The 12957-nt window shown below is 50.8% G+C and overlaps 2 protein-coding genes across 7 annotated transcripts; both read right to left on the bottom strand.

Moving 5' to 3' along the window:
- Nucleotides 1-427: 427 nt before the first annotated feature.
- SENP3 (SUMO specific peptidase 3) lies at nt 428-9553 on the bottom strand. Its single transcript, XM_068977122.1, has 11 exons — nt 9375-9553; nt 7484-8209; nt 4907-5146; nt 4705-4816; nt 4179-4326; nt 4002-4049; nt 3508-3585; nt 1687-1824; nt 1419-1502; nt 1247-1297; nt 428-785 (listed from the first exon to the last, which is right to left on the bottom strand). The coding sequence occupies exons 2-11, from the start codon at nt 8196-8198 to the stop codon at nt 675-677; spliced, it is 1725 nt and encodes a 574-aa protein (XP_068833223.1). The 5' UTR covers nt 8199-8209; nt 9375-9553; the 3' UTR covers nt 428-674.
- Nucleotides 9554-10025: 472 nt separating this feature from the next.
- Nucleotides 10026-12866, bottom strand: TNFSF13 (TNF superfamily member 13). Of its 6 annotated transcripts, XM_068976449.1 has the most exons (8): nt 12826-12866; nt 12340-12568; nt 11906-11987; nt 11723-11770; nt 11461-11579; nt 11111-11249; nt 10744-10867; nt 10026-10330 (listed from the first exon to the last, which is right to left on the bottom strand). In XM_068976449.1, the coding sequence occupies exons 2-7, from the start codon at nt 12544-12546 to the stop codon at nt 10758-10760; spliced, it is 705 nt and encodes a 234-aa protein (XP_068832550.1). In that variant the 5' UTR covers nt 12547-12568; nt 12826-12866; the 3' UTR covers nt 10026-10330; nt 10744-10757. The 6 variants fall into 6 exon arrangements, with proteins under 6 accessions (XP_068832550.1, XP_068832546.1, XP_068832548.1 ...); XM_068976445.1 differs by having other exon boundaries at nt 12340-12860; XM_068976447.1 differs by having other exon boundaries at nt 11906-11984; nt 12340-12860.
- Between the last annotated feature and the right edge of the window lie 91 nt (nt 12867-12957).

Below are 12957 nucleotides of genomic sequence, written 5' to 3'. Positions count from 1 at the left end.
CCCCAACTTTAGCACCTCTCAAGCTCCCTTATTTTTGAGGCTTACCAACCCTCCGTACTTGCAGCTTGGCGCCCTCCACTGGGGGATTCTTTTTGTGGACGGCATGGTGGTGGTGCTGTCTGAGCCACGGATGGAAAGCTCGCCCCAGGAGTCTTAAATCCCATAAGGGGAAGCTAACAGCACTGGCTGGAGGAAAGCCTGAGAGCATATCCACTAGGTTGAGGCCCCTTAAGGAAGACCACCACTATGTATCTCCAAAGGATCCTTTATTGACAGAGGAGGACCGTGGCATTTATATATATATATAAAAAATGTTTGACGATTTGGCAGGCAGTAATCCCATTGCCCGCCCACCACCCCTAGATTTTTCTGCCCCCCACCCCCGCCCCTGCACATGGAAGGGAGATGACTGCCCCACCCAGGCCACAAGGCCATACTCCCTTGCAGACAGCGGGAAATAGGGGATTTTCCATGGCCACCCCTTGAACATCAGAAATCAACAAGTATTCTCTCAAAGGGAAAAAAAATACAGAAATCAAAACATTTAAATATGAAAAACCAAAGGGAACTGGGTGGAAAGAGGCTAAAGACAAAAGGAACTTGAGTTTCTTGGGAAGGGTCTCCCATGTTCCCCTGCCCATTAACGAATGGGCTTGAGGCCTGGGATACGAGGCTCACACAGTGAGTTTGCAGTGACACAGCTCCTTGTAGATCTGCCGACGAAGTTTGGGCATGTCCTGCTGAGTGAAGCTGAATGGCTGAGACAGGGCCAGGTGCTTGCAATACTGGGGTTAACAAAGCAGGCCATGAGAACCACCTACTGAGCACGCCCCACCTCCCCGCTACCCAGTAGGACCTGTGCTACATATTTCTTCTGATATACCTCTCACAGGATCTTTCCAAAAATATTCCCATTTCACAAACAAACGAAACCAAGGTCCCATAGGCTGGGGTTCAAAAAAATCTGACTATAAAGCCAAGGTTCCTATTTGGTACATAAAATATCAAGTGTTTAACAAAAACACTTTGCACTGGGGATCAGAGGCAGCTATATCAGGGCCAGAGCCCAAGGATCCCGTCCCAACAAGGTATGGAGAAGCCAAAAGAGGACCAATGAAATCACGGTTTCTGCATTCTAACATGTAGGGTTACTCCCACTGCGTAAGTGGTCCTAAGTCAAATGAGGGAGGCCGAACAGCTTCCCCCTCCCTCCCAACTCTCTTTAACCCACCTAGTATCTGCTTACCTGCAACACAAAGGCGCCACAGTCACTGTCATTATTCTGCCTGGCCACATTCTGGAGAATAAAAAGAAGGTAAGCCCTTCTCCTGGAGACCCTAAGGGTATAGCTTCAACTTCTGCGTCCTACCACACCCCCTACCACCCCAACCCTGCTTAAACCTCCTCTAGGAACTTACCATTTTGAAGTAACCTTTCCAGCCCTGGTGGAAATCCAGCCGGTCTTTCTTCACTGCCTCTGCCTGCAGATACTTGGCAATATGCTGTGTAGATGGAGGAAAGGAGGAAGTGAGCCTCTTCATTTCCCAACTGAACCCAAGCTGTGCTGGTCACAGGCACCAAGCCCAGGTTGCTCATCAGAGACCTAAAACCCAACCTTCTGCCTGAAATGCCTTGCCACTGGATCTCCTCCCCACATTCTGCCCATCTCTCCCTTCCCTCTCAAACCTTAGGGCAGCGGCGGTTCAGGGTGCGCTGCGAGTCAAAATAGGTGATGGTGCGCTGCCTCACGTCAACAGAGATGAGGGACCAATGCACCTCCAGGTGGATGGGGATTAGCAGGAGCTCTTTATTGAAGATGTCCACCTAAGGAGGCAGGGATGGAGGTCAGGTAAGACAGCACAGGAATCCTGCTAATTGTTATGAGAGTTCTAAAGGAGGAGCAGGCAAGGAACTAAGTGGAAGAACTCAACACCCAGCCCCTGGACTGTGAAGCAAGGCCCAGCATCTGGATGTCTGGATTCTTGGGCTTAAGGAGGAAAGCAAGACAGAGGAGGTGGTACAGAACAAACACTGGAGGGCCCAGGATAGGCCAGGTACTTTTTACACATTAAAGGTACAAGTGCTTAGTAGGTTCAAGATCCTGGAGCCAGACTCTCAGGGTTCAAACTCAGCTCCTCCATGTACTAGCTTATGACCCAAGCAAGTTACTTAGTAACTCTATACCTCAATTCCTTTTTCTGTAAGACTGAAAATAACAGTATCTACCCTCACCTGTTTGTTACACAGATTGAACTAATTAATATCCACAATACACTAAGAACAACGATATCCGTAATACACTAAGAACAATGCATGGCACCTAACAGATGCTTAGTCAGTTAACACAACAATTCTGAAACATAGTTCTCATGAGGAAACTGGTTTGGAAAAGTAAAGCAACTTGCTCAAGGTGAGAGAAGTAAGAGATGACAGAGGTGGAATTTAAACACAGGCATAGAGAAAGCCAAGTTCTTTCCGATGCATGTCACCCCACCTCTACAGGGAAACAGGAATTAAGAAATGCTAGAGGCAATGGCCCTACCTCACTATAGAAATTTCCTGGCCTTTGAATTGGAGGACAGGTAAACTAATCGGAATGGAGAAAAGAACTCTTTCCCACCCCACCAAACCTGCTGCCCTCCGCCTTAATTATATTCCCCGGTAACTTAGGCCAAAAACCTAGGCATCATCCTTGACTGCTATGTTTTCCTCATCTCTCATGTCCAATCCATCAGAAAGTCCTATTGGTTCTACCTGCAAGAGCTACCCTAAATAAAACTACTTCTATCAGTATTTCCACACTGACCACTCTGGTCCAAGTTTCTCATCAGGACTTCTCAGCTACTCTGTTTAGTCTGCCTGCTTCCACTTTTGCCCCCTTTCCCTCTATCACCAAACAGGAGTTTAAAACATGAGTCACTTCCCAGATTGCTTGACGCTCTTCAATGGCTTCTTAGACCACAAAGAATAAAATCTACCCTGGTTGACCTGCCCTCCACACCTCACAGGATCTACTCTCTGACCAAATTTTCTATGCTTTTTCCTTTGCTCACTCTGCTCCAACCACACAGGCAGCCACACGGGCCCTCTGATCCTCAAATGTTCTTTCTTGCTCTGTGTCCCATGTTCCTGGTGTTCCCTTTGCTTAGTATACCCTTGCCCAGATGTGCACAGGGTTGGCTCCTCCTCACTCAAGTATCAGCTAAGAGAAGCCTTCCCAAACCACCCTATCTAAAGTACCCAGCCCCATGCTACCACATTACTATTGTTTACAGCAAATTATCACCAGCTGTACTTTAACTGGCTTATTGATTCTCACCCCTAAAAGGCAATAAGTTTTCCTTATTTAATACTGTATTCTTAATGCCCAGAACAGTACCTGGCACACAAAAGACATTTAATAAATACTTGAAAGTCTGAATGAACAGGGTTGGGGAAAGGATTCATAGGAAACAGAACTCTTCTTTAGAGGCAAGGTGTTACATAAGATGTGAATTCATAACTCACGTTTTTGGTCCACCTTTTCACCCCATCATAACCTTTGGTACGGAGTTTATCATAGAAGAAACTGTTGAAGAAATGCACCTGTGCCAATGATACAAAAGAGCCAGGTGGAATCAACAGACCGCAGGCCCTCCCGCCACGTGTCCTCTCCCCCGCCCATTCCACTTCATCACAGCTCTAAGGACTGGTTTCCACAAACTCCAGTCCAACTTACTAAAGGGAAAAAGCACAAACTGTTTTCAACCTCATCTTATAACTTCCCACCCTGATTTGTGGGGTTAGCCATTGGGGAAAAACACTACAGACTAGGGGAAAGGATTAGAATTGAAAAGTTCAGGACCAAGATTACAAATTTGAATTTAACAAATTACCTTCTACTACCACTCCCCAGAAAGAAAGACCCTCTTTATGTAAAATGTAAGACATGAAAGAGACTGAAAAAGCTGCTTAAAACTTCCAAAGTTTTTCCAGGGACTGAAGTATCTGGTTAGGCCTACCTTTTCAGGGACTGTGTCCATGACCAGGTCTCCGTACATGTTCATCACCTGAGGAGAAGATGGGAGGCCACTTGCCACGGAGGGTGTGGCATGGGTACAGGGCTTCCCCACAGAGAGGGCCCCAAACACGTTGTTCCCCAAACCCCCTCTTGGGCCTGTTTCTCCACACCTCCTTACCTGGTCATTGAGCCAGTTCTGTCCATACAAAGTCCCCAGGTCATCCATGGTCAGCACATGCCGCTTATAGGTGACTCGGAAGCCCCTCACCATGGCATTGCCTGGCATCCGCTGGTATGACTGGATCAACTGCAGCACCAGGCCCTTCCTGGGTAGGCCAAGGGTTGAGTCATGCAAGAGATTGGTGTGGGGGCGGTGGCTTGGGCACAGAGTACCTTCTACTGCCTAGAATAAGAATCTAAAACTTTTTCTTTGGGTCATGGGTCCTTTGGAGGACTTGCTAAAGGCACACTCCCCTGTAAGAAGCACAGGAATACTTAGGTCCACGTGGTATTTCAGGGTCCCAGGTAAAGGCCCTCCCGGGTGGCTCACGGGGGCTTGGCACCTTGTCTGCAGATTCCTCCCCTTCAGTTCTAGCTTCCTCCTCCTCCCCGACTACATCCCTATGGGAGAAAAGGCAGCAGCATTCTCTCCCCATCTCTCAGGTCCCAGCCCTCTTCCAAAGGGCATCTCTTTCATGCCTCACCTGGAAGGTGCAGAGAACTCCTGCTGGAAAATGTCCTCTAGTTTCTCCACTACCTCATCTGTGCTGAGGGGGATGAGGCTGCCGTAAGTCTGAAGGAATTCATCCAAGATGCCTGAGTGGAGGGAGGAGAGAAAAGTGAGACTCCAGATTCCAATCTCACAGTCAGCTAAGAGGAAAGACGAGATCCTGGAGGGCTCCTTACTCTGCACACAGGTGACATGCTCCTCCCGCAGAGGGCTGTGCTGGCCAGCTTTCTCCCCAGGCCGCTCGGCCTCTTCTGCAGTGCCCACATCTGAGCCCTGAAAAAGCTCCTGGGCCACGTGGTCCCCGATGCTGCACACATTGCTGATGAGAATGCTGGCATCAGGGGGTGCCAGACTTCGCTCTCCTTCTGGCCCAAGTGGTCCCCCAAAGCCATTGGGCAGAGTACAAGAGAGGAGACCTGCAGCGCAGGGGAAATAGGATGGAGGCAAGAAACTCACTCAGATCAAAGAACAATGGGAAGAGTAAATGAGGCACGCAAATTATAAGACCACGAGAAGGAGGAACTGAAACAAAATCCACCAGTACAAACACTAAAGAATGAAAACCCTAAAGCATGAGACAATTATGTTCAAGAGGTTATAAGGGACAGAGAGGAAGAGTTATTACAGGCATACCTCAGAGATATTGCGGGTTTGCTTCCAGACCACTACAATAAAGCAAATATTGTAATAAGCTGAGTCACACAAATTTGGGGGTTTCCTGGTGCATATAAAACTTACCTTTACTAAACTATAATTTATTAAGTGTGCAACATTATATCTAAAAAGCTAATTGAAAAATACTTTATTACACATGAAAAGATGCTCAACATCACTAATCATCAGAGAAATGCACATCAAAACTACAATGAGGTATCACCTCACATTGGTCAGAATGGCCACCATCAAAAAGTCTACAAACGAGGACTTCCCTGGTAGTACAGTGGATGAGAATCCACCTGCCAACATGATCCCTGGTCAGAGAAGAGTCCACATGACACAGAGCAACTAAGCCCGTGTGTCTAGACCCTGTGCTCCGCAACAAGAGAAGCCACCACAACGAAGAAGAGCCCCCACTCTTGACAACTAGAGAAAGCCCATGCACAGCAACAAAGACCCAGCACAGTCAAAAAACAAATAAACCACCTCTGTCTTCTTAAAAAGAAAAAAGTCTAGAAACAAGGTTGGAGAGGGTGTGGAGAAAAGGGAACCCTCCTACACTGTTGGTGGGAATGTAAGGTGGTAAAATCACTAGAGAACAGTATGGAGGTTCCTTAACTAAAAACAGCAACTACCGGGTGACCCAGCAATCCCACTCCTGGGCATACATCTGGAGAAAACCCTAATCTGAAGATACCTGCACCCTGATGTTCACTGCAGCACTATTTACAACAGCCAAGACATGGAAACAATCTAAACGTTCATCAACGGATGAATGGATAAAGATGACGCGGCCTATGTAAACACTGGCATGTTACTCAGCCATAAAATAAAGAATGAAAAAAACTCCCATTTGCAGCAACATGGATAGACCTAGAGATTATCATACTAAGTGATGTCAGAGACACAAACCGCTATCATGCATATGTGGAAGCTGATTTTTAAAAAAAGATAAAATGAACTTATTTACAAATCAGAAACCAACTTATAGAAATATTAAAAACAAACTTATAGTTACCAAAGGAGAAATGTGGAGGGGAACGATAAATCAGGAGCTTGGGATGAACATATACACACTACTATATATAATATAGGACTTAGTATATATAGCACAGGGTATTCTACTCAATGTTCTCCAATAACCTGCATAAGAATCTAAAAAAGAATGAATATATGTATAACTGAATCACTTTGCTGTACACCTGAAACTAACACAACACTGTAAATCAACTATATTCCAATAAAATAAAAATATTTTTAAAAACTTCATTGCTAAAAATGCTATCTTCTGAGCCTTCAGTGAGCAGTAATCTTTTCAGGGGTGGAGGCAATGAAATATTTCAAGAATTAACCAAAACGTGACACAGACATGCTACTGAGCAAATACTGTTGGAAAAATGGCACTGATAAGACTTGCTCTACTCAGTGTTGCCACAGACCATCAATTTGTAAAAAATGCAATGTCTCTGGAGTATAATAAAGTGAAGAGCAATGAAATGAGGTATGCCTGTACTCAAAAACAGAAGGAGAGCAAGAAAACATTAGGATTCAGAGAGATGTAAATTTCAAAGCTATTTCTCATAATGCCTAGCATAGTACCTGGCATACAGCAAAGACTCAATAAATACTCAAATAATTAATAAAGACAGAGCCTGATGTTGTTTAGTTGGGGTTCTCCGACAGAGAAACATTCTGAGTGAGAATGTCACATACAACTGTCCAGGTGATGTACTCCTCTACCCAGAGAGATCCATCCCACCACTCTTAAGAATGAGATGTACATGCATGGGGCACTTACCCTCAGAGGCCAAATGAAGAGAGTGTTCAAGCAGATATGGTTGGCTTTTCTAAACCATGATTCCCTCTCTCATCTATGCACAGGGCACCTACTTAGGAATCCTGTTTCCCAGCCTTGACTCTCTTCCCAGACTTAGTTCCTGCTCCGAGTGGGGCTTAAAACATTGCACAACTGTTCTGCAATCTCTCTCTCTGCCCTCCTACTTTCCTTAGACCCAGCTCTTATCACAGCAAGAGACTCCTGGTCTCCCAGGATCTTAGCCCTTTCCACCCTCTCCTCTGCCCCATTCCCACCTTACCAGAGTCAGGGCCCAGAGGAGACTTTGGAGTCCACCTTAATCCATCTTCCTCCATGGGGGCCCCAGAGGGCACTGGTGGAGACCCTCTCACCCCATCCTCAGCCATGAGAGCACCTAACAGACTCAGCCGGGGTGGAGGTGGTCCCCGGGGGGAGTCAAAACGACAGCAGGGGGATGGCACCTGTGGTGTCACAGCCCCTTCCCGGGGTGAAAGATGGTTCTTGGGGTGTGCGAGGTTCCGCCGCCGGCCCCGGTGGCGCCCCCAAAGCTTCCAGTGGAATGTCAGCGAGGTGCTTTTCGAGTACAGCAGCATCCGGAAGGCTCTCATAGCTCTGCGACGGCGCTGTGAACAGGTTTTCCGATGAGTAGGGCGGGGAGGGCGAGGCCTCTGGGAAGCTCCCAGCTGACCCCATCTGGGGGGCAGCCTCCAAGCTGCCACTTCCTCCTCCTCATCTTCATCTTCGTCGTCCTCTTCTTCCTCCTCCTCTTCACTAGCTGAGGCATCAAAAGAGGGCCGAGGGACAGGGAGGCGTCTGGTTGGCACTGTGGTCCCTGACCCAGGGTCTGGCCCAAACCCTCCACCTAATATGAGTCGGGGTTTGGGGGGTGGGGGCCAACGAAGACGCTCCCGCCTGGGACTTGAAAAAGCTGGGGCTATGCCGGGTCCAGGAGGCTCAGGCCCCCAAGACCCAGTCCCTTGTATAGTCTCTTTCATCTTCCAATAGCCTGGAAAACAAAAGTTGGAGTGTCAGAATCCAAACATCCTACACCCCAGATTCCGCCTCTCTTTCTCAACATGCGTCTTCTGCAATCAGACACAAACTACTGAAAAGAGAGATTTCAAGCAGACATGACTGGCTTTTCTAAACCAGGACTCCTTTCCTTAGACCCAGGTCTTAACACAGCAAGAGACTCCTGCTCTCCCAGGATCTTAGCCCTCCCCAGCCCCTCCTCTGCCCACTCCTAACTTCAGATCTTCCTTATAGTTAACATGGTCCACAAGCTGCCCTTTAGAGTCTGTGCCACCATCTCTCTCCTGACCAGCTAGAGGTAAGGAAGAATGGCTAAGCAGCAGGCCTCAGGGCTCTTATTTCTCAGATCCCCACATCAAGCCTAGTATTTGCAGGCTCCACTTCTCTACTTTAATACCACCAGGGGCTTCCCTGGTAGCTCAGGTGGTAAAGAATCCGCCTACAATGCAGGAGACCTAGGTTCTATTCCTGAGTCAGGAAATTTCCTGGAGAAGGAAATGGCAACCCACTCCAGTATTCTTTTGCCTGGAGAATTCCATGAACAGAGGAGCCTGGCGGGCTACAGTCCATAGCAAAGAGTCGGACACGACTGAGCACTAACACAAGTCTATTGGCCCAAGGGATATCCTAATTGAGAGCTAATAAGGGAAATGGCTCAGTACGGGAATACTGACATGGTACAGAGATATGTGAGAACACAACTTCCGCCGGGAATCCGTAAACGAGAGTGAGAAGAGAGTTCTCCATCACCGCGGAATGAATGGGGTGTGTGGGCATGTTCGGGTCGTCTCAGGAGGGAATGGGGATACGAGGGCTACGGTTCAGGTCATAGAATCTAATGAGAAGGGAAGGATTTTAGAGGAAACTGAAAGAGAACCGGATGGCGCTTAAGGAGCCGAGTCAAGGCGCGCTGAGACGGAACTCAGCCGAGCCAGGTTGGCCCAGCCCCCTTCCTGCTCCGTCCTGGGGACCCGAATGCGTCCCAGCACCGGTGTGGTCCTACAGGCTCGGGAGACTCCGCGTGCAAGGGCCTTATAAAGCCCCTTCGAGGGCCTCCTGGGCCCCCATTAGGTGGGAATGGGGTCCAGAAATGGGAGAGGCCGTGGCAGAGCTGGGGGGAGGGGAGGGGGCGTCCTCACCCAGAGCGGGGAAGCCGGGCGGACAGGCCCGAGGGCGGGCGTCTCCGGCCTCAGGCTTCCCGGCTCATCTCTCCGGCGGCGGCGGCCCCACGACTTCTGCTGTCTTCAGGCGCAGCCGTCTCAATTCAGGATTCCAACGCTTCTGGGCCGCGCGCCGCGCCGCCCCGCCGCGGCCGCCTCTTGCTCTGCTTCAGCCTCCACCTCCACCACCTCCCCCTCCTCCTTCCCCTCCCTCGAGCCCCAGGCCCACCGGCCGCGGTGGCGCACAATTAGTGCGTCACACCCGGCGAACAGCGCCGGCGGGGCCACCACGCGCCTAGCCCCGCCTACCCGAGAGCGCAGACGCCACGGGACCGCCCCGCCCACGAGCTCCACTCAGGGCTGCGCCTGCGCACACCCGCTGAACCCGAGCTGCGCCTGGCAGCCCTTCCATTAGTTCTTTTGCGCGTGCGTGTCCCGTGCGGATCTTCCGCCCTCCGCCCCCGCACGGTGTAGCCTGGTGTTCCACGCACCCCCGGGCCTGAACTGGGGGCTCTGACACGTGGGAGCGGTGAAGCGCGTCGGAAGAGGGCTGGGAGGTCCCGGTGCGTGGACGGGGCTGAGGCACAGCAGTGGGGGAAATGGATCCAAGGTCTTATTTATTCTTTATTTTTAAATTTTGGGCAGGGCTTGCGCAGAAAGGAGAGATCAGAGGAGTGAGTCAGGATCAGGACTGGGGCGTATGATTTAGCCAAGGCGACCCGGCCTGCCGGGCCACGATAGTGGACAGAGTGAAAGCAAAACTTGGGACCTGAAGAGTAATAGTGTGGTTGAAAGGGGGCCGTCGTCATCAGGCGCCCTCTGCAGACCGGCGCCTAACAATTAACACCTCTGGAGATAGTGATGGAAACTGGAGTCCAGTAGATAGAGAGCGAAGTGAGGATGGGACTTCTTGTGGGTGGAGAGGCAGAGGGTACCTAAAGAGAGGTGTGGTGTAAAGAACCAGGAGTTTGAGCGGAGGAAGAACTCGTGGACATTTGCCAACCGACAGGATGGTTGTCTCAAACCGCCACTAGATGGTGGTGCTGTTCTGGAAGCATTCCAGTGGGACCCAAAGGAAGTCTAGACAAAGCCTGGCATTTCCCACCCCCACCCCTACCCGACTCCCTCAAGAATTTGGGGCTGGAGAATAAAAAGAAGCTATTCTACCTCTTTAATATCCGTGAATTCAAAGTCCTGGGGGTGAGGGTGGGAACAAGGGAGAGTCATGAGCTGTCAAACCTGGGGGCAGAGGCGGGCCTCTGTTCCTGACTATTCCCTGTCCTTTGTCTAATCAGCTCTTGGCCATCTCCAAAGTGTACCCACCCTGGTCTTCCAAGCTCAGAACTACCTTTTACAACACAGTCACAGTTTCACAAGCCCCAGGAAGGTTCCATGTGGAGAGAGGCTAAGTTTGGCCCTTGCCCGAGGGATTATAACACTCAAGATATCCCCGTGGTGTAAATGGAAGACACCTGAGAAAGGGGAGAAAACAGATGCTCAGTGAAGCACAGCCATACAGATAATCTGATGTTTCCCCTCCCTTATCCAGCTCAACCTTATGTTTGTCTCCTGTAAGGATTACCGCATTCTGTCCATTCCTCACCTCCGCCTCTACACCCCAGCTTCCAAGCCCCTGCCATAGCTCCCCTACTGTTGCCCCAGGTCAGGGATCTGCTCCTCTCACAACCACCCTGCACCGCCCACCCACCTCTCACCTGCACTGTAGCAGCTGTTGTAGGCCCAGTCAGGGTTGGAGGGCATGCTTTGTATGCATCGGAATAGAGTCTCTTGCCTTCCTTGTCCCTCCCGAGATACCATCTGACCCATGGTGAAAGTCTCATCATGAAACAGGACCTGACAGGGAAGGGAGGGGATGCTGAATAAAGTGGGCTGGCGTGGCTCAGGTCTGGGCAGCCTCAGGAGCCCTGACAAAGGAGCCAAGGAATGAAGAAGGGCCCTCTAAGTGGGGTATGAATAGGGGTTAAACCTCAGTGCTGGGGTACAAGGCTTTGGGAAAACAGACCTCCAGGCCCTCAGGTGAGGCTCAGAGGATATTTGGGGTTACCTGGCTGTACAGCAGATAAACTCCAGCATCCCAGACTCGAACAACATATCCTTGGGCCTCCAAGCCTCGCCCACGCTGGAGAGCTGGTTGCCACATCACCTCTGTCACATCAGAGTCCTCTGGAGGCAAAGAATGTGGCAGTGAGGATTTCTGTGCACACTCAGACACTTATTCTCTAAGGTTCTCTTTGGCTGATGTGCCAGTCCCACACTTCCTAGATCTTGCCCCCGACCCCAAAGCCATGATTGGAAATAGTGCTCACCCTTGGAGGTGATGTTAATAGGAACAAGATGCAGAACTGAGCGCTTCTCTGGGGAGAGAGGGAGGAGATCTCAGCAGTTGCACGACTGTCAGCCCTCCGCCCTCGCCCTGGCTCAGGGTTGCAGTCTCCAGATCCCCCTGCTGTGGATCACCTCCCACCCCTGCTGCACCCCGGAGGCCTCACTCTTCTGTTTACGGGTGAGCACTGCTCTCCTTCTCCGGGATCTCTCCCCATTCTCCCAGCCTTCTGTGCCATCAGGGCTCTGCTTGTGGAAAGAGGGTCAGGGTTAGGCTAAGATGCAAGGGTCCCAGGAAAGCCTTTCCCCACCCCCACCCCCCACCTCCCACCTGCCCCAGCAATGCCTCACATCTCTCCTGCACCTTTCCCCAGCAACCTGAGTCTGGGTACTGGCTCTCCTCCAGAATCTGTTAGGTATGAAAAGCATTAATCTTTAACAATTTCCTTTCCTGGAATGCTTGCTCCCTTGACCTCCAAACCCTGGGACCCTCTCTTGCACCCATTCCAAACTTTGCCGACCAAGCTGCTAGAACTGAGAGACCCAGAGACCACCCTGCCACGCATCCTTTTCTGCCAGACATGCTTCTCCCCTCACTCACCTGCTCCTGGAGATTCAGCCATGGATTCCCTTCCCGCTTCTCGGAGGGCCCTCCGTTCCTCTGCAGCCGGGTCACCTCTCTCCTTAAGGTCTGCAGCTCGGTTTGTTGGGTCAGCAGAACCATGGCACAAGCCACAGCCCCCAGAGCCGCCCCCCAACTCAACCAGAGGGCAACTGAGAGTGCTGGCTCTCGGACGGGTCCCCCCATGTCTCCCTGGGGCCCTCTGGGGCTTAGGAAGGAAGGAGATGAGGCAGGCATGAGCTGGGGACCCTGCCAACAGCTGTGGTCTCAGGAGTGGGATGGCAAGGAGGTGACGGGGAGGGTGGGGGTGCAGGCAGTGGTGCAGAAGGGAAGAAGGGCGTTACGCAAGGGAGGAATAAAAAGGAACTTGAGAATAAAAAGAAGGGAGGCGGGAAGCAAGCTGGGGCAACTGCTGGTGCTCTTGGCACCCTGCTGCGGGGCCAGCACTGTCCCGAGACCCCTCACCTCCTCCAGCCTCAGGAGAATTTGGTGTTAGTCTCTCTAGGAAGGACAGGGCTCCCAGTGACACCCAGGAGGAGCGGCCAGAGCGCAGGAACCCCGGGGCGGCCCCAGAAGTGGGGGAGGGAAGGTTGGCTG

This window comes from Capricornis sumatraensis, chromosome 8 (genome assembly GCF_032405125.1).
Source record: "Capricornis sumatraensis isolate serow.1 chromosome 8, serow.2, whole genome shotgun sequence".
Taxonomy (NCBI): Eukaryota; Metazoa; Chordata; class Mammalia; order Artiodactyla; family Bovidae; genus Capricornis; species Capricornis sumatraensis.
Note: the sequence above shows the minus strand (reverse complement) of the source record. Positions and strands in the feature narration are given on the sequence as shown.

What these genes read in the sequence shown, in the direction of transcription:
- SENP3 (XM_068977122.1), bottom strand. Translation starts at nt 8,198, where the DNA reads ATGAAAGAGACTATACAAGGGACTGGGTCTTGGGGGCCTGAGCCTCCT. An exon ending in GAGTTCTCTGCACCTTCCAG is followed by an intron (nt 4,327 to 4,704) that starts GTGAGGCATGAA and finishes TGGCCTACCCAG; the next exon opens with GAAGGGCCTGGTGCTGCAGT. An exon ending in AGAACTGGCTCAATGACCAG is followed by an intron (nt 4,050 to 4,178) that starts GTAAGGAGGTGT and finishes TCTTCTCCTCAG; the next exon opens with GTGATGAACATGTACGGAGA.
- TNFSF13 (XM_068976445.1), bottom strand. Translation starts at nt 12,597, where the DNA reads ATGCCTGCCTCATCTCCTTCCTTCCTAAGCCCCAGAGGGCCCCAGGGA. An exon ending in GCTCACCCGTAAACAGAAGA is followed by an intron (nt 11,771 to 11,905) that starts GTGAGGCCTCCG and finishes CTCTCTCCCCAG; the next exon opens with AGAAGCGCTCAGTTCTGCAT. An exon ending in TATTAACATCACCTCCAAGG is followed by an intron (nt 11,580 to 11,722) that starts GTGAGCACTATT and finishes CTTTGCCTCCAG; the next exon opens with AGGACTCTGATGTGACAGAG.